General features: G+C 53.7%; 1 protein-coding gene across 11 annotated transcripts in view; it reads right to left on the reverse strand.

Moving 5' to 3' along the window:
• Positions 1 to 2,227: 2,227 nt before the first annotated feature.
• The window catches only part of BRD9 (bromodomain containing 9), a 28,315-nt gene continuing 7,412 nt past the window's right edge, over positions 2,228 to 23,130 (reverse strand). For 9 of the 11 annotated variants that reach the window (XM_002815381.6, XM_054555344.2, XM_054555349.2 and 6 more), the window contains exons 8-16: positions 21,750 to 21,882; positions 19,521 to 19,596; positions 18,206 to 18,301; positions 16,763 to 16,895; positions 14,489 to 14,600; positions 9,901 to 9,939; positions 8,854 to 8,956; positions 3,752 to 3,919; positions 2,228 to 2,897 (exon numbers count right to left, since the gene is read on the reverse strand). In XM_002815381.6, the coding sequence (XP_002815427.3) occupies positions 2,797 to 2,897; positions 3,752 to 3,919; positions 8,854 to 8,956; positions 9,901 to 9,939; positions 14,489 to 14,600; positions 16,763 to 16,895; positions 18,206 to 18,301; positions 19,521 to 19,596; positions 21,750 to 21,882 (961 nt within the window). In that variant the 3' untranslated portion in view covers positions 2,228 to 2,796. Of the gene's footprint in view, positions 2,898 to 3,751; positions 3,920 to 8,853; positions 8,957 to 9,900; positions 9,940 to 12,688; positions 13,014 to 14,488; positions 14,601 to 16,762; positions 16,896 to 18,205; positions 18,302 to 19,520; positions 19,597 to 20,146; positions 20,237 to 21,749; positions 21,883 to 23,130 lie in introns of those variants that run through there. The other 2 variants (XM_054555353.2, XM_054555345.2) reach the window with 2 other exon arrangements.

Genomic DNA, 23,130 nt, shown 5'->3' on the forward strand with positions numbered 1-23,130 from the left:
GGCCCAAGCCAAACCCATAGGATGCCACCTCCCACACAGCAGGTCCCACCACCCTCCTGCTTCCTGGCTCAGACAAGCACAGGCTTGCAGGGCCCTGGCTGGGGATGCACAGCTGCTGGCCCTCAAGCCCCACAGTCTGCAAGTGGCCCCTGTCACTGTCGCCCTCAGCTCCCAGCTACCTCCCCCTCCCCTACCCAGGTTCTGCTCCCATCAGCCAGGGAGCAGGGTAGGGGGACCAGTGGCTGTTCCCTGCCTGCACAGGGAGAGCTGGAGCTGCACCCCTAGCCGCTCCCCAGGCTGAGACATGGCCATGTCTGTGGGGCCTCCCTGGAAAGCTTTTGTGTCCCATCAGGCACAGGCGTGGCGGCCTGTTCCCCTCTACCCCTCCTCTGGCCTCAACGTGAGACGGCTGCCACAGCAGCAGTCACTGCGTGACCACGAAGGAAGCGTCCAGGGACCAGAGAGATGCTGAGCTCAGGGAAGGCCCCAGCCCCTGCTCCCTCCACCGTGGCTGCTCTGTGCCCTGGCACGTGGGCTTGGGGATACCCACAGGTGGTGTACCTACAAAAGAGGGTGGAGGGGCCCACGGGCTGCCAGCAAGAACAGAGGCTGCCGGAATCCCGGGAGGCCACGCATGACCTACCTGGACAGCTCCGGCCACCACCAGGGCCCTCTAAGTCCTGCAGGATCAGCTGACCAGGGTGGCCCCATATCTGTGCAGCCCAAGGGGCAGTGGGAGGAGCCCTGGACCCTCCACCCCACTCCCATCTCCTGACCCGAGGGGAGCCTCTCGGCCTGTAGGTCACCCATAGGCCTCTTCAAGATGTCCCCTCATTGCACACTAAGACTGAAGCCACATGGTGGCTGCTGGGACCCTGTGGACCAACAATGCCGCCCAGAGGGACAGCCAGTCTCGGGGGCCTCGGGGAGTGAGGGGTGCAGGAACAAGGGCCAGGCCACCAGGAAGCCGGGCAGGGTGGCTGCCTCCCGCAGCTCAGCACTGCCTGTGGGCTGCACCTGACCTCCACCCAGAAACTGCTTCAGAGTGCTAAGAGCCCGGAGGGATGGCCGCCCACGCCTGCTGCCCCATGAGGGCACAGCTGTGTCATCTCGATGCAGGCTGCTTTGTGCTGCTGTAACAGAACGCCTGAGACTGGGTAACCTGAAAGACACGAGGCTTATTTGGCTCATGGTCCCGGGGCTGCGAAGTTTAAGACAGGGCCCCAGCACGTGGCGAGGGCTCCTCCACTCACAGTGGATGTGGAGCGAGTTGTTCAGAGCTCGGATGGTGGGAGGACACCAGACTCCACAGCAACCTGCTCTCAGGAGCCACGTTGTTCCTGAGCCCAAGCTCTCCAAGGCCGTACCCTGGGGACCCAGCTGTGGGAAGTGTCTGTCCTGTTAAGGGAATCCTGGCCTCTGGAGCCCCAGTGGAAGCGGGGTGCGGTACACAGCTCTACTGAGCTTGGGACTGCAGATGCTGCCTTTCCCAGCCTCCCTGCAGCAAGGGCACCCTCCCAGAGTTGGGGGTGGGGAGCAGAGCCTACAGGCAGCCACTGGAACGGTGCACTTGGTGGCATCCAGGGACAGGACGGCAGGTGCAGCTGTGCGGACAACTGTGGAGTCTGCTTCCTAGCCAGCACCCCACGGAGGGTGCAGCCTAGGCTCTGTCCCTCCTCTGAGCCCTGTTCACACACTCTTCCTGTGAGTCACCTGCTGTGGCTTCCTCATGCTCTGTCTTTGCTCCTACTTCCACCAGGGCCCAGGAAGGACCTGAGAATGCTCACCCATGCCGTACAGAGCACCCGCCACCCTGCCCACCCAGCGTCAATGGCCTGCGAGGGTCAGCCCTGTGGTCCCGTGGTGTGAGGGCCCAGGCACTGCATCCTGCCCCCGGGGCCTCTTCAGAGTCACAAATGCTGCTGCCCCCAGGACGACTGAGCTCCCATCCATGCCCAGCCTCTGGAAGGTGTGGCTTCTTCACTTTCAAGTTTCCATGGTCACAGAGCAGGGCACCCTGCAGGAGGTGCTGCTGGGCGCACAGGTGCACCCGACATCACTGTGGGCACGACAGCTGGGCCGGGAGGACCACCACCAGCTGGCAGGACACAGCACCCTCGCGTGCTGGGAGCAGTCGGGTGCGCTTTGGTGCTCTGTGTCTTGTGATTGGAAGCTGTGTTTATGGTATTTTGCAAATACTAACATAAATGGGCACTCAGTAAACACACCCAGTTAGAAAACGTTTTATGGACACGGAACGCTCCACTGTAACGGGCAGGCAGAACACACTCCTTTCCCAGGCTCATCAATTAAACAGAAAACAGGGGAGCTCTCCTCACCCCAGCCTGGCCCCGTGCTCCCCACTGGCCCCTGCAAGGCCCCTACCATGGCCTGCCTGGGAAACACAAACTATGACAGGAACACGCAGGACTGATACAGAATGAGGCCAGACACACCCATGCCTGTGCCTCCCAAGAGCGACCCCAGGACAGTGGGGCAGACAGAGGTGTCTACACTGGCAGAAACAAGGGCTGGAGCCACACGTGATGCTCGGACACAGACAGCACGCAGCTCTGCGGCCTGGCCACACGGCCTTCGCGTATGACTCCACTCCTCAGGGTTCATGGGGCTTGGAGACTCTGCTGACATGATACCACAGACAATTCATTACCTCCCCGGGGCTGCTTCCCGCATGCCAAAGGGGACAGGATCAAAGTCCTTGTCTGATGACAAAAACTCTACATGTGCAAAATAAAACTTAAAAAATAAAATAAAAGAGCTGAAGGTGGTCTAGAGCTAGGTCTTGGCGGAGGCCGCAGGCTCTGGAGACTGAAGAAACTCATAGGGGTCGTGGGTGACGTCTGGCTGCTCCCCGACACTCAGGCGAGAAGGGCTTCCTGCAATTTTCAGAACACAGGACTTCAACACACAGGACAGACCCGCAGCACACATGGGGCTCCTGGAGCCCAAGGTCTGCTTCAGGACCTACTGCCAGGGCTCAGGGACTCCCAGGACACAGGGACACCTCTCACTCCCTGCCAAGGAGAGCTGTGTGTAGAGACCCTGGAGCCAGGGGTCGCCCTGACCCGGCACACAGCACGGATGCTGCTCCTGAAGGAGAGAAAGCTCCTCGGCCAGGAGTCCCTCAGACACAGCCCAGACCTCAGGGCAGTTCCCAAAGTCATACTGGGATATCGGGGGTCTCAGACTTTGACCCACGGCCCTCCAGAGCCTGCTCCATGCACTGTTTAGTTAACACCCTGATCACAAGGTTAATATGATCGAAAATACTGGTCTTTTCCCAGATGGTTGCAGCTAAACCTCTGCAGCTGAAAAACTGTCAAGATTCACTCTGCCGATAGAGTGATTCAGTGTTTACAAGTGGTAACAAACCCCCCCGCCAACCAAAACCACTGCAGGACACATGGCCAAGGAAGCCATACTCTCTCCCCAGCAGAAACACTGGAACCAGGGTCCACAGAGGGCAGAGGGGTAGACAGAACCGGGGATGGGATCTGGCAGAAAGCCTGTAACCCAGCGTGCGGCCAGGCCAGCATCCCAGCTCCGCTCCGGCTCTGCACCCTGAGGCCGCGACCCGAGGACGTCTGTGGAAACCGACCTGCACAACAGCGCAGCTGCCTCTGCAGCCTCCAGCTTTTCCACAACTACAATGCTGCCCACTACCTTGTCTAGACGTCACACTGACTGTGCTGGGATCTCTGGGGATGCGGCGTGGTTGGAGGCGTCTCACCCAGGTGGTGCTGGTCCCTCTCGGAGGCGTTGGACAGGGAGCTGAGGTTGGACGACGGCCGAGAGCCACCGCGCTCCGCCTGTGCTTCGTGCAGGTCCTGCAGGAGCTTGGTCGTCTCATCCAAGTTCAAATGGCTGTCGTCAGGGTCCAGCTCCTTCTTCACCTTCCCTATGTAAACAGGACATGTCCCCATGTCGGCTGAGCTCGGCCAGCCCATCCACCCTAAGCGCAGGAGCGCACTGCCCATCCAGACAGGCCTCTCCGCTCAGGACAATAATTGCTCTGGAAGCTGAGTGGACGAGCTCACAGCAGACAGGTGGACAGGCCTGAAGGACAGACATTACCCTTAGCAGTGAGCGAAGGGAAGGCAGACACCTAGGGTCCTTTGCTCAAGCAAAGCATCAGACAAGACCCAGCAAAGCATCAGACAAGACCCAGCAACACACAGACCACATCATGTCATGCACAGACACCACGGAGGGATGTAGCCACAACCCAGGATGGGCCTGGTGTGGGCTCCTGTCCTCAACACACAAAGGCCAGACAGCTGGATGGAGGGTGCAAGAGGCCGGCAGACCCTGGTACCCACCCAGCTCACTGTGGAGCAGGTTCCAGGCCACAGATATCGGGGACCCAGCACGTCCAGCTGAGAGGTGGAAAGGACAAGCTCCTGGCCCACTCCTGAACCGTGCACCAGACATGCCAAGAGCCTGCACACAGGTCTGTGGTCACCTGAGCCCCACCAGCCAGGGGACCAGCTTCACCCTCCCCAGGGTGACTCTGGGCTTACCCTGACAATGCCTGGGGAAGGTCCCACAGAGTCTAAGCCACTTCTCAAACTCAGAACAAAGGCCACCAGGCCTCGAAGGTGTGTAAGCAGACCTATCACCCAACGGCATCAACTACAAACTCCACCTGGTATCCAGTAAATGATTCCCACACACACAAAGGGGCAGGAAAACACGGCCCCAAACCAGAGGAGACTCAAAGCTGACATCAGGGAATCAGTAGACAAAGTGTAAGAACAGTGACTACAGACATGCTCTGTAGAACTGGGTAATGAGCAGAGGCTAGAACAGTTTGGAGAGCTTAAAGACAGGAAGATGAAGGAAAGTTTGGAACTTCCTAGAGACTTCCTGCATGGCTATGATTCAAATGCTGATAGTGATAAGGACAGTGAATTCCAGGCTGAGGTGGTCTCAGATGGAGATGAGGACCTCATTGGGAATGGGGGTAAAGGTCACTCTTGCTATTCTTTAGGAGAGACTGACAGCATCGTGACCCTGCTCTAGAAATCTGTGGAACTTTGAACTTGAGAGAGATGATTTAGGACACCTGGTGGAAGAAATTTTTAAGCACTAAAGCGTTCAAGAGGTGACCTGGCTGCTTCTAAAAGCCTATGCTCACTTGCATAAACAGAAAAACGACCTGAAACTGGAACTTACATTTAAAAGGGAAGCAGAATGTAAAAGTTTGGAAAATTTGTAGCTCAGCCATGTGGTAGAAAAGAAAAGCCCATTTTCTGGGGAGGAATTCAAGAAGGCTGCAGACATTTGCATAAGTAAAGAAGAGCCAAATGTTAATACCTCAGGGACATTTCAAAGACCTTTGCCCAGACCCTGCCATCACAGGCCTGGAGGTCTAGGAGGGAAAAATGGTTTCGTGGGCCAGGCCCAGGGCCCCACTACTCTGTGAAGCACTGGGACATGTGCCATGGTGCTCTGTGTCCCAGCCATAGCCAAAAGGGGCCAAGGTACAGGGCTAAAAGGGTCGATGCTTCAGAGGGTGCAAGCCCCAAGCCTTGGCAGCTTCCACATGGTGTTGGGTGTGTGGGTAGGCAGAAGGCAAGAGCTGAGGTTTGGCAGCCTCCACCTAGATTTCAGAGGATGTATGGAAAAGCCAGGGTGTCCAGGCAGAAGTCTGCTGCAAGGGCAGGCCCTTCATGGAGAACCTCTGCTAGGGCAGTACAGAGGGGAAATGTGAGGTTGAAGCCCTCACCCCACACAGAGTCCCCACTGGGGCACTGCCTAGTGGAGCTGTGAGAAAAGGGCCACCGTCCTCCAGACCTCAGAATGGTAGATCTGACAGCTTGTACCATGCCATCTGGAAAAGCTGCAGGCACTCAACACCAGCCCAGGAAAGCAGCCACAGAGGCTGTACCCTGCAGAGCCACAAGGGCGGGGCTGCCCAAGGCCGTGGGAGCCCATCCCTTGCATCAGTGTAGCCTGGATGTGAGACAAGGAATCAAAGATTCTTTCGGGGCCTCAAGATGTAATGACTGCCCTGCTGGGTTTCAGATTTGTAGCCTGCAGCCCCTTTGTTTTGGCTGATTTCTCCTTCTTGGGATGGGTCTATATACCCAATGCCTGTACCCGATTTGTATCTTGGAATTAACTAACTTGGTTTTGATTTTACAGGCTCACAGGCAGAAGGAACTTGCCTTGTCTCAGATAAGACTTTGGATTGCGGACTTCTGAGTTAATGCTGGAATGAGTTAAGACTTTGGGGGACTGTTAGGAAGGCATGATTGTGTTTTGAAATGTGAGAAGGACAAAAGATTTGAGAGGAGTCAGAGGCAGAATGATATAGTTTGGCTCTGTATTCCTGCCCAAATCTCATGTTGAATTGTAATTCCCAATGTTAGGGGAGGGTCCTGGTGGAAGGTGACTGGATCATGGGGATGGATTTCCCCCTTGCTGTTCTCTGCTCTCATGATAGTGAGTGACTTCTCATGAGATCTGGGTGTTTCAAAGCACTTCCCCCTTTGCGCTCTCTCCTGCTCCGCCATGTGAAGATGTGCATATTTCTCCTTCACCTTCCGCCATGATTGGAAGTTTCCTGACGCCTCCCAGCCATGCCTCCCAAACAGCCTAGGAACTGTGAGTCAATTAAACCTCTTTCCTTCACCAATGACCAGTCTCAGGTGGTTATTTAGAACAGTGTGAGGACAGACTAACACACCACAGCACACCAGCACCAAGCTGCTGAGAAGCAGTAATAAGGACAAAATCTTAGAAGTACTGAGAAAAACAGCTGCTGTGCAGAAAAGTGCTGTCACAGCAGGCTGGGGCCAGGGTCCCCTGGAAGGCAAGGCCAGCCACGGCTGGCGTCTGGCATCCCCCCCAGTGCTAGGGATTGTTCACAGCTCCAACGACAGGAACAGAGTGGTTTATGCTAAAGCTCACCTTCCCTCCGGGGTCTGGATTTTGGTACCTGCCTGGCAAGGGGGTACCCTGTGACCAGACCCCAGTGACCCTGGGCACCAAGCCTCTGATGAGCTTCCCTGGTGGGCATTTCACACGTGTTGTCACAGCTCACTCCTGGGAATTAAGCGTGTCCCATGTGCCTCTGCTGGGAGTGGATCTGGGCCTCACGCTGGATTTCCTTGGATGTCACCTGCACTCTTGTCCCTCTGCTGCTGTTGGCACCCTTCCCCTATAATAAATCACGGCCAGAAGTGTCTGAACAGAGCCAGCAGAGAGAGGTGGAATGTCACCATGCGAACCAGTGGGACCCATGGATCCAGGCACCACAAATGCTGCTGGAGGTCAGAACAGCTGGGGGGCGCTGCACAGGCAGCCTCTCAGGTGAGGGCTCAGTCTCCAGGACGGCCCCACCGCTGATGCCAACTGAAAGCCCCAGGCTGTGGTCTGTGCTTCCGACTAACCAGCTATCAAATGGGGTTCCCACAAGACCAGACTTGAGCTCTATGAATTTTCTAGAGTGACTCACAGAAGTCAGGGAAACATCTGTAAATGAAAAATAAAATTCTAAGCCCCATGGACTGAACGGATTCCCACTCTTGGCCAAGGGCACTCCAAAGTCAACCTGGAAAATGAGGTCAGGCCACGATGTGAAGCGGGAATGGACTTGCCTCATTATCCCCTCTTTTGGAATTCAGGCACAGCTGACCAGCTTTAACTTTAAAACAGAGATCTGAAGGTTGACAAAGCAGACTCCGCGGTAATAAGACACCAAATTCCGATCCAACTCTAGTACAGCATCACGTGATAGATGGCAGGCCCTGAAAGAAACTGAGTATTTTATCTCAAAATATATTTCTTTGACATATTTCCAAATAGCCCTGCAAAGCTGTCTCTTGTGGGAAAAATCTACATTCTGTAGAAAATCTCCTGCCCTTTCCAAGTCTCTTCCTGACCCGAGAGATTTAACAATCTGGTACCTTCGAGGGCCTCATGAGTGATGTTTGCCATCCACTCTACTCTTTTTGAAGCCTGCTACCCGAAGGCTGAATTCATCTATGTGACAAGAACCTTGGCTTCTACAACCACTTATGTTAACCACGCACATTTCTTTCTGACTTCAGCTCTTCAGAGCTTAACTCTTTCAACCAAATGCCAATCAGGAAATCTCTGAATCCACCAATGACCCGACGTTCCTCGCTTCAAGTTGTCTCGCCTTTCCAATACGAACCACTGTAACAACTGACATGTACTGACTGATGTCTTCTGTCTCCCTAAAACATATCAAAACAAGCTGCAGACCAGTCCTCCTCGGCAAATGTTCTTGGGACCTCCTGGGACTGTGTCACAACCACGGTCTTCATATTTCACTCAGAAGAAACCTCTCTAAATACCCTGCAGAGTTTGACTCTTCTGTCCACACGCTAGGCTGACATTTACCCATTTATTCTGCGGGCTGTCACCCAGAGTACGGATGGGCCCCAGGTAGGAGCGATGCAGAGGGGACCCGTGGGAAGGGGCTGCCTTCTTCCCAGAGCCTCCAGGAATCTGGCAATGAGGAGGCTCCCAAGGGAATCCCACCTTTTGGGATTTCACAGAGGCGGCAGGCAACACTGATGAAATCCACAGCCACTGGGGATCGGCCAGACCCCATCCTGAGGTTACCCAGGGGCTGCAACCGCTACTCATTAGCTTAAAAAAGACACAACACTCAGGAGATTCCAAGGGTTTTAGGAACTATGGGCCAAAAACCTGGGACAAAGACCAAATACTGTCAAAAAAGATTTTCCTCGCATCCCTGTCTAGTCAGGGAGGAAGAGGAGATGGAGGAGGCCATGTGTTTTCTTCCTCTATCACACTTTCACCGGGTCCTGTGGGAAAGCGCCTGTGACAACTCACCCAGAGAGCTGAGCATGGAGATATCCACAGAGACGTCGGGATAGGACTTCATCGACATGAACTCCAGAACAGAGCCACTGCTGTCTCCTAGGGTGTCCCCAACCTGTGGAGACAAACACGCACCAAGCGCAAATGAAACATCAAACGAAAAACGAAATGTTACTTCACACTCGCTATTGAAATCACTCTAATTACTTGCTAAACGTGAACCCACCCCTCAGTAAGTGACAAGACCAAGCCCTGTTCACTGAGGCTGCTGTTCAAGGGACTGTCAGGTTGGAGCTCATGAATGGATATGCAAATCCATGTCAAGGAAAAACCTACTCAGACCAACAGTGCAAACTAACAAACCTTTGTTAACTTTTCGGGGCTAAAGAAATTGGGGAGGGACATTATGCAACAGGAAGACATACGGAATTTTAGGGTCCAGGACTATTTCTCAGGCACTTCACAGAGCACACAACGTTCCCTTTCCTTTCCCAGCAAGGCGTGTCCTCAGGGCTAGACTACAGCCACCCTAACACACACTCTCTCATCAGCTCCCTGCAGCCCGGCCTCTGCCCTCAGACAAATGTTAAGGGGTCTCTCCAGGTTCCCAGGGACCCTGGACCAAAGCCCATGCCTGCTGACTGTCAGACACACACACCTGCCAATTGGCAGGTACAGCAGTCTGGGCTCACAGCACTGCCCTGCCAGCACTGGCCCCAGAGCCCACTGTGCTTGGGACAACACCTGCTACTCACCAAGCAGGTCCCGAGAAGGCCCATCCCGCCCACCCCTTGCAAGGGTGTCCCACAAGGACAGCACCCAGTGGGGCCAACGGCTCTGAAACTACCCATTTCTGGATTTGGAAGAACGTACTGCGGCTTCACACCATTCATCTCAAGTCATGAAAAGAGGAGGAGAAACACTACTGATCTTACTGATCAGAAACGGACTCTGTTTCTAAATGCCGTCATACACACAGACCTCCCCACCTCAAAGGCTGGACACAACTTTCCCTGCGAGAATAACATTTGGCTTACCCTTCCATGTTCAAAAACTCACCTTGGCTTCATCTGGAGGTTTCATGGGAACATTTCTTCTCTGAAAAGTAAACGAGGACAGAAACTAGTTTTTCCAGAGTGATTTCATAGAAACGGACAATTTGCTGACATTACACACAGGTAAAAATGGCTTGTGAGCTTCTGCGAATTGTGCTCCCCAGTCACGCCATCTTAATGGATTAAGGCTGGGGGTCCTCCAAACCTCCTTCATCACCAGTCACTGACCCAACCACGGCCAGCCCCCTCCTCAGCGCCAGGATTGGGTGCCGGGGAGAGCGCTCCACGGGGTGAGATGGAGAGGACAGAGAGAGAGGACACCGATGCTGTTTCGGCAGCCTTGGGCGGCTTAAAACAAAAGAAAAAAGATATGCCTAGATCCTATGGGAAGCTTAGGATAAAAGGGGCCTGGTGGGTTCCACCTGGAATATGACCAGGTGCCTGAGACCAGCTCGAGTCCCGCAGGGGCAGGTGTGTGCAGGAGCGAAGGAGGCAGACACCTCCTGGCAGTGCTTGCGGCACGTGAGCCTGCCGTGGGCACAGGAGCGAAGGAGGCAGACACCTCCTGGCGGTGCCTGCAGCAGGTGGGCCAGGCCATACATTGTCTCCTTCCACAACTGTCGGCCTCCATGGCACACCCGTCCTGTGCTCCGGTGGAGCAGTGCTGTAGTACGCACTCTATCATGTGTGATCTTTCTTCGAAATAATGTTTCTCAGATTCAATGACATCAATTTTCACAAGCTTTTAATTATAAAATGAATACTGCTGTTTTGTTCGCATCTGTTTCCCCACAAGCCTTCAGTCACTTTAGTCCTGAGCATCACTTACTGTGGGGACGCACTCGGGGTCACTCAACTCCGTATCCAAGTTCACTTTCCCAAAAGGAATCTAACTGGAACCCAGAGAGGAAACCACAGAGCCATCCCATTTCCGGGCTCTGAGGGGGTCACTTTCCCTCCCCCACAGCAATGCCTGATTCTAATGCTGTGTTGGGGGGCCGGCTTCCTGCCTGGAGGGAGCCTGCAGGCCACAACACAGGAGGGTGACCAGAGCTCAGAGTCAGAACCACGAGCTGGTGGGGCAGGCTCTGCAGAGGGGGCTGCTCCTCAGAGCTGCAGAAATCTGTGTGGGGACTCCCGCCTGGCTGCAACCCTCTCTTCAGGGGCCTGCGAGCCCCCCAAGCATGGAAATCAAGGAAAATCTTGAGTTCCTTCAAGGGAAATTCCAGTTACTTAGATAACTCCGAGAAGTCAATCAGTGACTTGATAAGCAAGAAGGTAACAGTATCCTAAAACAACAGCCAAGGAAGCTGGAGTCAGATGTTTGTTCCCTGTAGAAAGTAAAGACAACCTCCCAGCACTGTTCCCTGTAGAAAGAAAAGACAACATCCTGCCACTCCGGGAGGCTGAGGTGGATGGATCATTTGAGGTCAGGAGTTCAAGACCAGCCTGGCCAACATGGCGAAACTCCACCTCTACTAAAAATACAAAAATCAGCCGGGTGTGGTGGCGCACGCCTGTAATCCCAGCTACTTGGGAGGCTGAGGCAGGAGAATCGCTTGAATCGGGGAGGCAGAGGTTGCAGTGAGCCACGATCACGCCACTGCACTCCAGCCTCGGTGACAGTGAGACTCTATGTCTCAAAAAGAAAAAAAAAGAAAGTAAAGATAACATCTTAATGTATATCCCTGAGTTGTCTTTCGGAAACCTGGACCCTCCACCTAGGACCTCCCCACCAAACTAATCTATTAGCATGAAGGGCTCAGATAAGGAGAAACTGAAGACTGAGCTCTGACCCCGTTCTTTGTTCTGAATTTCTTCCTGAGGGGCCTGGAGGGAGCCACACCCACAAGCCTAAGCTAACATTCTTTTCTCTTCACCCCAAATTTTTAAACAAAGCTTCTCCTCCTTAACCAGCTGCAAATCAGAAAACCTTTGAATCCACCTATAACCTATAAGGCCCTGCTTGCAGATACCGCCCTTCTAGGCCAAGCTGACGTGTGACCTCTGTGTCCTTATGCACGATTCTGCCTTTCAGTTCTGCTTTCCTGAGACCCACCCCTGCTTTAAAAGCCTTGCCTGTAGCCAGTGGGGGAGACCAGGATTTACACGAGCTTCCTGGCCCTCCTTGGCTTGGCGCCCTGCAAATACACGTGTCCTTTCTATGATGAAACCTCGGCGTAGGTGTCTGGGTTTACTGCACCAGGCATGTGGACCCCAGTTCATCTGTAACAAGCACAGATGAAACCGTCAGGTCAAGGGACTGACCACTCCTCGGGAGCCATGAGCCAAACGTTCTCAGAGCCTGGGCAGGACAGAGACTCATCCGAACTCCACCCACAGCAGAGACCATGTTGAAAAGTCAGGGCTCCCCAAAGGGCCACTCCTTAGCATTAAGGCCACACGAACCCTAGAATAAGGCTGCCCTGGACCCACCCCAGACAAGCCTGGTAGGATCAGGCCATCATCTACAAGTAACAACTGCCAAAATGATCATCAATATTCTCTGGAAGAGAGCAAGAACCCAGATCAGCCTTGCCCAGCAGACATAACGCGAGCACACACCTCATTCTAAATGTTTTTTTAATCTTTTTTTTGAGACAGGGTCTTGCTCTATTGCCTAGACTAGAGTGCAGTGGTGCAATCGCACTGCAGCCTTGACCTCCCAGCCTCAAGTGATCCTCCCACCTTAGCCTCCTGCGGAGCTGATGACAGGTGCATGCCACTGTACCCAGCTCTTAAAATTCTAGCTGCCACATTAAAATTACTCTAACATTCAATTAACTAATGCATTTTACTTTAGACAAATTTATTGAAGATGTTTTTATTCCAACATGTGGGCCATGAGAAATCGTTACTCACATTTTTACGTTTTTTGTATTGGTTTTTTAAGATCTAGTTTGTAGTTCACACATCACATCTAAATTCAGACTGGCCACATTCAAATTTCCCAGCGGCCATGTGGCCAGTGCTGTTTTATCAGACAGCGAGGGTCAGGACTGTCCACCAGGCGCGTGCGCAACAGCCCACGGCTCCAAGTGCAGCAAAGTGTCAAACAGAAACAGAACCGGAAACGGCAGAGGCGACAGACTCAGTGACTGAGGTCTTCAGAAGCAGCTGCAATAAATATGAACATGGCTCAAGGATGTAAGGAAAAAGATACAACATGAGAGAAGAGAAGATACACAAAAGCAGCAAATGGAGCCCCAGCGATGAGCAGCGCGGGGCGGCATCATCAGTGAAAACTGATCTGGGATAATAGGTTCAGGTGTGGCCAGAGAACAGGTTAGTGAACTTAGCCAACAGCATCAGAAACTAATCTGCAGCAGCCTGGTGCAGCCGCACAGTGTCAGTGCCATGTGAGACGACACGAGCTGTCCTCAGCGTGCCATAGTCCAGCAGGAGGAGGAGAGGCAGTGGTGGAAAATGACATTTGAGTAATGGCTAAAAATCTTCCAAATATGATGAAAACTACAGACAGATCCAAGAAACAACAAATGCTAAGTAGAACACAAAGAAAAGCCCACCAAGGCACCTGGAAAATACAATGCTGAAAATCACTGATAAAGATAGAAGTTTAAAAGCTCCTAGAGCACCGGCCAGATCCCGTCCTGTGGAAGGCCCGGGAGTGAGCAGCCGAGGCTCTGTGAGCCACATGCTGCCTGCAGCATCTTCTTCTTCCTTTTCTTTTCTTTAAACAACCTTTTAAAGATGTAAAAGACATTCTTGGCTTGTGGTCTGTACAAAAGCAGACTTCAGGTCAGATCTGGCCTGTGAGCTGCAGTTTGCCGAAAAGACACATCGCATGTGGAAAAACAAAGATGAGAATGACTTCAGATGCTTTTTTTTTTTTTTGGAGATGGAGTCTGGCTCTGTGGCCCAAGCTGGAGTGCAGTGACATGATCTCGGCTCACTGCAAGCTCCGCCTCCCAGGTTCATGCCATTCTCCTGCCTCAGCCTCCTGAGTAGCTGGGACTACAAGCACCTGCCACCATGCCCAGCTAATTTTTTCTATTTTTTAGTAGAGACGGGGTTTCACCGTGTTAGCCAAGATGGTCTCGATCTCCTGACCTTGTGATGTGTCCGCCTCGGCCTCCCAAAGTGCTGATATTACAAGTGTGAGCCACCATGCTTGGCCCAGATGCTTTTTTATAGCAACAATGCAAGTCAAACCTACTTTACAGTAGATGGGAAAAAAGGTCATCTAAAATTCCATACACAGGGAAAATGAATTTCAAAAATGAATATGAAATAAAGACTTTCAGAGAAGCCAATGCTGAGAGATCACTGTCAGTAAATCTGAACTACAGGAAATATTTTTTAAAATTCTTCAGGATGAAGGAAAGTGACAGAGATGAAAGATGAAGATGGGAATAGAGAGTTACGAGTGCACTGGGAGTGGTGAGCACACAGTCACGGTCTCCGGGGGACACCTGCCCATGTAGAGAAGCACACAGATCCTGATGAGGAGCCGGCAGCAGAGTCCCTGCGACAGCTCCTCGTCCACGAGAGCCTGGTCAGGCTGCAGGCTCTTCCCACCAGCAGCACTCCAAGGGCACCTGCCCCCCCACCCCGGTGCGAGTGCAGCCCACCTGCTTCAGCTGGAAAAGCGTCCTGGAGTGGTCTCCGCCTGTGATCTGGTCTAGGAGGTCGTCCACCACTTTCTTGCTGTAGCTCCCAGCATCCTTCACAAACTCCTGCAGGCTAGAGGGGCCGCGGGAGAAGGCACGCTGAAAGGCATGCTGTGTGCTCCACGCCAAGCCCTTGTCACCTGGCCCTCGCGGCGGCCCTGATCACAGAAGCCTGCCGTGCCAGCGCAGCTCCTCAGTCCCCGTGACCCTCCCAGAGCGGGTATTTTGGGAGGAGTGGCTGATAGTTTTCATTAGATTTTCAAAGTGGTCCATGACCCAAAAAGGTTAAAAAGATCTCAGTGGGGAGGGGGAGAAAAGCATGAATACACACGCACACAGCCTAGAAACACACGTGTGCTGTGTTATCATCTGTAAAAGGATACTCCTATCTTTCTACTCGTTATGTGTTTAAAAACACAAGTGGGTGTGGACGGAAGCACGCTGGTGGGCAGCGCCTGCCGGTGAGGAAGGGGCACGTGGGGCAGGGGTGGGCCGACACTTCCAAGGCACTCCTTTTAGTATCATCCTGATTCTTGGCCATATAAATGAAACAGCTTAAAAAATAAAATATAATACAATCTAAAAAGTAGGCCAGGAACAAAAATGCGTAGTCTTAGAATCAAAGCACCAAGCAAGGGCCTCAGAAGGGCTCCCCAGACTCCAAAGACCTTCGCAGAGAGGAACAAGGATGGCTGCTGGTCAGAAGCTGAACCACGGTCACAGGAGGCAACAAGGAGACTCCATGTCTTTGTTAAAACACCCACCGCCCAGGACAGGCCAAGCTCGGCACTCGCAGTGTGCATGGGAGAAGCACTCGGGTAGAGGATCCGGGTGTCTGTGCGCTGAGGCTGGCATGGGACCACGTAGCCTCATGCCAGGCCCTAGGAGATGTGCTTCTGAGTGTTGCCCCTGCAGCCGCGAGGCAGGCGGGGTCGGAATGATCTTTCTTCACAGCAACGTGGAACCTGACGCGTTCTAGGAACAGACAGTTGGGGAAGGCAGGGGGTGTGCACAGTCCCCTGATGATGCACCACATGGACAACAGGTGACTGATGTCTTGAAGAAGCCACAAGCTGTGGACAGGGGAGCCAGCCGACTGAGGACAGGATGGCACCAGGGGAGCTGCGGCCTTGGCCCAGGCTGGGCAGAGGCCCCACAGCAGGGGTGAGGTGAGGGCTGGCAGGAGGGCGGGGAGCAAACAACTCTTTAATTTCTGACTTATGACCCCATCATCTCCTACTAGAATTTCCTCTTCATTTTCCGCATTTACTTCGTTTTTTGCTACAAAAATCGGAGTCAGGTTTTCACTTATTTTATGAAGCACTAACGGGATTCTTGTTTATTTTTAAAACATATTCTGCATTCTTGTTGGAATAAAATGAAGACCTGAGATGCCATTTCTTAAAGGCTAGCAAAATTAAGTTGCTTTCTCCATTAAAAACTGCCAAAATTTTACAAGAGTGACCCACTTTTATTTTGCCACAGAAAACAAAAAATACACACGGCAACATTCTACAGAAAAGCAGGCTACTACATTTGTGATTTTAGTATTATACTTTAGCCTGCCATGGCCTGAACTGTCTCCCCCACTCAGAGTTCGTAAGTTGAAATCCTGACCCCAGTGCCTCGGAATGTGACTATACTTGGAGCTGGGGCCTTTACGGCCTTTAGAAGTAACTGCAGTGACATGAGGCCATTAGGATGGCCCTGATTCAATATGACCAGGGTCCCTGCAGAACGGTAAGGTCTCCAGGAGAGCTGAGGACACAGACATGCGCAGGATGGCCCCGGGAAGGCACAGGGAGAAGACGGCACCAGCAGGCCCAGGAGAGAAGGCTCAGGAGGAACCAGCCCTGCCCACACCTTCATGGCAGATGCCCGCCCCCAGGAGTAAAACCCCAGTCTGTGGTGCTTTGTCACTGCAGCCTGAGCTAGCACGGCCACTTAGGAAACACAATTCAATACGATCCAGTGCGCTCAACACACCCCCAATCCCTTCACAAGCTACACCCTGATCACCATTTTCTTGCAACTCTGACTGAGTTACCCAAATTTCAGGACTGGCCTGTGGCAGACCTGGGTGGATGACTGAAAGCAACAGAAGACCCGGGCTGCCATCTGGACGGCTGCAAGATGGCTCTCTCCCCACCCGCACACATGTGGGGCTCCGGGTCCCACACCAGGACACAGCTCAAGCTGCACAGCAGCCAAGGGCTCCCCGGGGCCGACACTTGCCTCAGCGCGCACTGCACGCCTGTCTCATCTCCGTAGGCTGAATAGAGCAGTTCCATCTCGTCCGACTTCAAGTCACCAAATACTGAATTATTCTGCATCGAAAGCGCAGTAGTGGCACTGGAGAGAAAGGTGACTGGGAGGAAGAGGAGAAAGAGAGCATCACTGGACTCACTGGAAGGACTCGGTGTGCAGGCCCCACCCCGCTTCTCCAGGGGCTGAGGGACCGCCTGGCTGGCAGCCAGCACCCAAGTCTCGCCTCTCTTGCTCTCCACAAAATTCTTGCTCCTGAGTTTTCCATGTGTAACCAGCAGGGGTGTAATTCACCACCCCTCATTTTACTTCTGCAGGCCAAAGACGGCAGGGAAATGAGCTCTCTGCAAAGGGGTGAGCTCCACAAGCAAAAGAGCTATGTGGAGACGTGGGCAGAGGGCACTGTCTGTCACTGTGGAGGATCCCAACCAACACACACCACAGGGACCACGCCTGCCCAGGGCCAGCTCTCGCTGTGGGGGACACGGGCCAGGTGTACTGTGCGGTATCCCATAGGGCGTGGAGCAGCACCCCTGGCGTCTCCCCACCAGATGCCTGCAGCACCCCCAACCCCAGTGGGACCATCAACACGTCTCTGGACACTGCCAAACATCCCCAGGGACAAAAGTGCTGTGGTTGAGAACTGTGTTAGAGGGTGAGAACAAGGAGTGTGTCAAACACAACAAAAAAAAGTAACAACCACCACAACAGCCCCAAGAGGAAGAGGGGAGCAGGGGCTGGTGAAGGCAAGTGGTGAAGGCAAGAGGATCCTTCCCTGTGGAGGGCGTCCTTCAACAGGAGACCCAGACCAGGCAGAATTCCAACACCTGCAGCTGGAGGAAAGAACATTCCAGAAACAAGGAAGCTCCTGAGCCAAGGCCATGGTTTGGAGGGAATAGTGAGCTGTCCCATTAGCAGATGGCGTGAGTGGCTGAGGGAGAAAGGGCCGGCAGAAGCAGTGTCCATGCAGCTGTCTGCACGGGAGGGACCCAGCAGAGGTGGAGAAGTGGAGGGTGGGGCTGTGCAGGAGGTCCCAGCAGCAGCGCAGCCAGGAGGCAGCAGTGCAGATGGAGAGGAGAACACACAGGCCAGACCCAAGGCCCAGGGGCCACACATTCTGACCCCTGAAGGGATGTTCTGTAACGCAACAGGGACAGAAACACAAGGACCCCAAAACACTGACCAAGGTGAAGTCCAGTGATGCAACCAAGGTCCCCGCTGTGTGTGTCCCCATCCAACACAAGTTTCCTTCCTGTCACTGTAACTGATCTCAATCCTACCCATGCGAAAATATGAATCCAGGTACAGTGAGGAAACCCTGAAGTAGGAATCAGCAGCATTTGCCATCACTCCACTAAAGCCCCACCACCTTCCCTGCTCCGGCCGGCTCCTAGGACGGGACTATGGATTTACCTTTGTTTCTTCTCTCGTCTTTGAAGCCCAGCGTGGTGAAGCCTGGGAGCAGCTTACTGGAGAGCGAGCTCAAGTCCACTGGGTGGGTCTCCTCCTCTGCAACACGGACATGGCAGGCCGTGAGCGGCAGGCGTGACCCCAACGCGGTGCCCCAGTGCAGTGCCATGAGCCCTTTCTCCACATCACAGTGGATGTGATTGGTGCGGGTGGGGGGATTTTATAATGATCACCTGAAAACAAATTTGCAAAAGCCAACTACCATTCTCAAAACTAACTGCATTTCAATTTCTTTATCACCCCAAAGTCAACGCAATAAAAAATACCGCATCGCTGGCCACCACACCAGCAATACTTTGAGAACATTTTCAAATGGATCACTCAACAATTCCAAGAAGAAATCTTGTCCTGCGTGCTCTAACAGCGAAACGGTGGCGTGTGCACCCGGAGCGCATGAATCTGACAGCACGTCTGCCACGCTCAAGTCACCACCCACATACCACTCATGGGATCAGAGCAGGAGTTCCTCAGTTCCCAACCGATGCCTCGGTCTCAACACTCTCTTAAGCTAAATATGGATCAACAGTCTATCCTCTTTAGGAAAATAAGCTGAAGATTAAATAGATCAGCCCGTTTTTATCCTTCACACACTGGAGAAAACCACGCTGGCATAGTGGAGCTGGGTGAAAGACCACCAGCAGGCATGCGGGTGAGAGCGAGGGAAGCAGGAATCTAGAGGCAACCCTTGCCAGGCTGCGCGTTCCTCATGTGAGCCCGCGAGTGCGTTTCAAACCCAAGTGAGTCACACTTTCAAAGGACAAGCCTCTTAATTACTCCCAGGCCAACAAAGCGCCCCTGACGGGCTGGACAGGCCTAGTGCGCGCCATCCTTCGACACTGTCCTGGACATAATCATCTAACAGCTCTTCTTTTTCTAAGACTGCTTTCCAGATTCAAGGAGCAGGCTGGGCCAGCACTCCGGTCTTTGCTGAAGACTGAGCTCGGGATGTGAACCCTTCCTGATGCTAGTGAGGTTTGGCCTTAGAGGCCTCTCGGCAGCTTTTCAGGAATATGGCTTGAGTCCCGCTGCTCCCAAGGAGCCCTGACCGAGCTCTGACCAGCATCCCCGCCCCGCGAGATGGCCGTCCATGCCTCCACTCAGCGCACGTGTCACGTTGGGGTGCGAGCAGGGTCGGGAAGCCAGGCAGCTTCTCATGCTGCCCCATGGCCAATGGCTCAGCTTTTCATCACAGAATATCAACGGAGGCCCGAAAAATCGTGTACGGAGAGCATAAAACTAGCCCTGAGCGGGCACCCACCATCAGCGTCCGGCTCGGCCGTGTTGACCACGCTGTAGAGCAGGCTCCCATCCCCGTTCCTCTTCAGATAGCCCATCTGGAAGGAAGCACTGCCTGAGCGTCTGTCCCTCAGGAGGGGCAGCGCAGCACAAATGAAATGAAGGCCAACAAGCAAGGCTTAATGGGGGTGAAAACACATTTGTCCAAGAACAAACACCAGAGGGCCCCTCACGGCATTCCCTGGAATTTCAGACTCACGGCAACAGCAGAGCGCACACAGGTGCCAAGGAGAACCTCTTAGGCTCCCCATGGCCCTGCTATAGGGGGTACAGCTGAAACAAAAACCTTCACCCACAAGTAAACATTTAAAATTGCTCATGAGCCTTGACAAAATGGAATGGTCGGCAGGTCAGCATGGCACTGCCCTGACGGCGGGCGGCTCCAGCTGTCAAGCATGTGTGGACTGGTTTTCATTTAAAAACCCACCACCCACACCCCAGTTCTGTGTACAGGCCATTAGGAGGATCCAGGAAGAGGAGGCACTGGTGTGTGCAGACTTGGGGGTCAAGGGGGAAGAGGGCTGTCATGCAGTGGTTGGCTGGGCTCCAGTGCAAGGGTGATGTCCATGCTGCGGTCAGGGCAGCCACCTGGCCTGAGAAGAGCCAGACGTTTGTGTGGGGGCAGCTCCCCACCGCCGATCCATGCGAAGTATCAGAGCCCACAGGATGACCAGGGCCCTGGGGGAGAGGTGGAAGATCAGCTACAATGGGACACGGATTTGATACGTAGATTAAGAGTCAAGTCCTCATGGCGCAGATAAAAAACTGAAAGGGAAGAAGTTGGGGGAACCCACAGGGCAGGGGGGAACTGGAAGTTTCAATGTAAAAACAGTTTTCAACCCATGTAAACACAGGTGCCAACAGAACCCTTCTGCACAGTGTCCATGTATGTGGTACAGACACACACAACAGGCATCTCCCAGCTCTATCTGCAGAGGGCTTCACCCAGAACCCAGGTCCTGGCTTCTAAACAAGGCTCTCTAGTCAAGAAACCAGGGCTTCTTGGAGAATGTGGCAATTCCAGGGCTGAAGCACAGAGTGCAGAACAAGGCTGTCCAAAAGAACTACAGTGCAAGCCACGCAGACCACAACCTCCAGCACACAAGCCACATAAACAACTTCCCAACACATGAGCCACGCAGACCACAACTTCCCAACACACAAGCCAAGCAGACAACTGCCCCACACGTGAGCCACACAGACGACAGCCTCCCAACATGCAAGCCACAAAAACCACAACCTCCCAACAGATAAGCCACACAGACCACAGCAACTTCCCAACACACAAGCCACGCGAACCACAAACTCCCAACACGCGAGCCAAGCAACCGCCCCACACATGAGCCATGCAGACCACAACCTCCCAACACACAAGCCACGCAGACCACTGCAACTTCCCAGCAGGTGCAGGCAAACAGAAGCAGACACCTCTGAAATGCCCCCACTTCAGCGTTCTTTACTTTCCATCCCATGTGCATTTTGAAGACTTAATATGAAAAAAACCCATAAAGCTCAAATTAAGCTAACATGTTTTCTACAGACTACATGTTGAGATAAAACATTGGATATAGAGATGAAATGAAATCTGCCAGGATTAATGTCACCTGCATTGCTCTACTTCTCTTATCAGGGCTGCTAGGAAGCCTGAGACTGCAGACAGCCTGTGCTGTTTCCACTGGAGACACTGGGTCTAGAACGTCTCCTGCCAGAAAGGAGAGCGTGGTCAGCTGAGTGGGCCCCAACACCACAAAGACCATCTGTGGCAGGAGCCACGTGAACACGGTCGGTGGCCTATTATGGACTATCTGTCGGATCCAACACCAGCGCCCCCACTGGAATAACAAGGGCGGTGCCTCATGTCAACACCCAGTGACAGAGACACAGAAGTCAGTATTCACTCCAAGAGAAAGGATTAGCCTGCAGCAGGGCTTCCATCAAGGAAATGAGAGGTCAGTGACCACATGGCCTCCACGATGCGTGAAACACCAGCGGCAGTCCTGCCAGAGGCACCCGGACCCTGACTGAAGAGACCAGCCTTATGTATGTCTGATCCAGACCTCCCGTCAGGGCCCCACGCTGACCTCTGGATCCCGGTGGCTGTGCTGGATCACACAGCACCAACCCAGAAGGAGAGGCACATGGAGAGTCTGGGGCCACGCTGCACCCTCTCTCGGTGGCCACAGAGCACTACCTTGCCGCCTGGGAGGAACCGGTTGATCCTGTCCCGAGCTTCGTCAGCCGCGTGCTCCACCAGCGCCAGCACGTGCTCCTCTGCGGTACTGTCCGTCAAGCTGCAGGCATTCCCTTCAGGCTCAAACATGCAGCTGTGAGGTGGGGACAACCAAGTCACCTGGAGGCAGCGTCCCCACCGCACACCTGCTCCCCATGCATCGGCACCTAACCCAGCTTCTACCAACTCTGCCCTCAGACACAGAGCTGGCAGAGCATACTTAACTCCTTTTAGGTCTCAAAGCATCCCTTTTCACCCTATCCAAATAACAAATTAAGACGCTTTTATTAAAATAAAGAGTAAGTGTAAGCCAAGTAGATAGACTCCCTGTTTTTCAACGCAGTGAAAACTCAGTTAAAGTGCTTTAGCAACAAAAGCAACAAAGTAACAGATGCCCACACTGGTTAGTCATTAAAGGCCCCAACAGAAAAGTGACTGGAAAAGCCCCCCGTGACTACGCAGGGTTCACAGCAAGGCAGGACAGGCGGGGCTGCTCGGGTGAGGTCTGGTGCTCCTGGGCTGGGTGGAGAGCAGCCCCCTCTGCTGTGGCCACTGGGTGGCACAAAGAACACACAAGGACGTCAGCAAGTGGCCCCAGGTTCCACCTGAAGCAGTTCTCCAACAGCCGAGGGGCACAGGCTGTAGCACCCAAGGAGTGTGGAAGGTTCTAGAAGCAAGGGAGTGGGCTCCTTCCCACCCTGGGCACTTGCCTGGGCGTGGGTCTGAATGGCCTAGGGCCAGGTGCAGGCCCAGGACAAACCCTGCCCATGAGAGCGGCCCTGCCCTTGCCTGACCTACAGTGACAACCTGGCAACCCTACACAGGAGTCAGAGCCCCATGAGCTCCGCAGGGAGAGGCTCCACTCAGGCACCTGCGTGAGCCCATTACCGATGCACACTGCTTGTGACACCAGGTGAAGGTGAGTGCCGGAGCTCGGCACGCTGTCCTGCTTGCAGACTGACAGAGCTGGGGATCCATCTAAAGGGCCTGGATCCCACAGGCAAGGGTGGAGCCGCAGCACCAGAAACACCCAAAACCAAACTGGGGTGGGTCTGCCAGGACACAACCCCACCGCAGCTGAGCACGCTGACCAACACCAACTTCAATTCCCCCTCAATGCTCAGTCACCATGAGGCGGCAAAGGGCAGCCGTGAAACCCCTACCCCTGAAGGCCAGCAGTGCACTCAAGTCGGGGGCTGAGGCCGGACACAGCCACCAGCCAACCACGCAGTGAGTGTTCACACGGCGGCGGGGTGGGAAACGCAATGCACGTGGGGGAGACCACCTTAGGAGACTGTCGTCCGTTGCCAAGCAACACACTCTGGCCACGCAGAGCACCCTC

This window comes from Pongo abelii, chromosome 4, assembly GCF_028885655.2.
Source record: "Pongo abelii isolate AG06213 chromosome 4, NHGRI_mPonAbe1-v2.0_pri, whole genome shotgun sequence".
Classification (NCBI taxonomy): Eukaryota; Metazoa; Chordata; class Mammalia; order Primates; family Hominidae; genus Pongo; species Pongo abelii.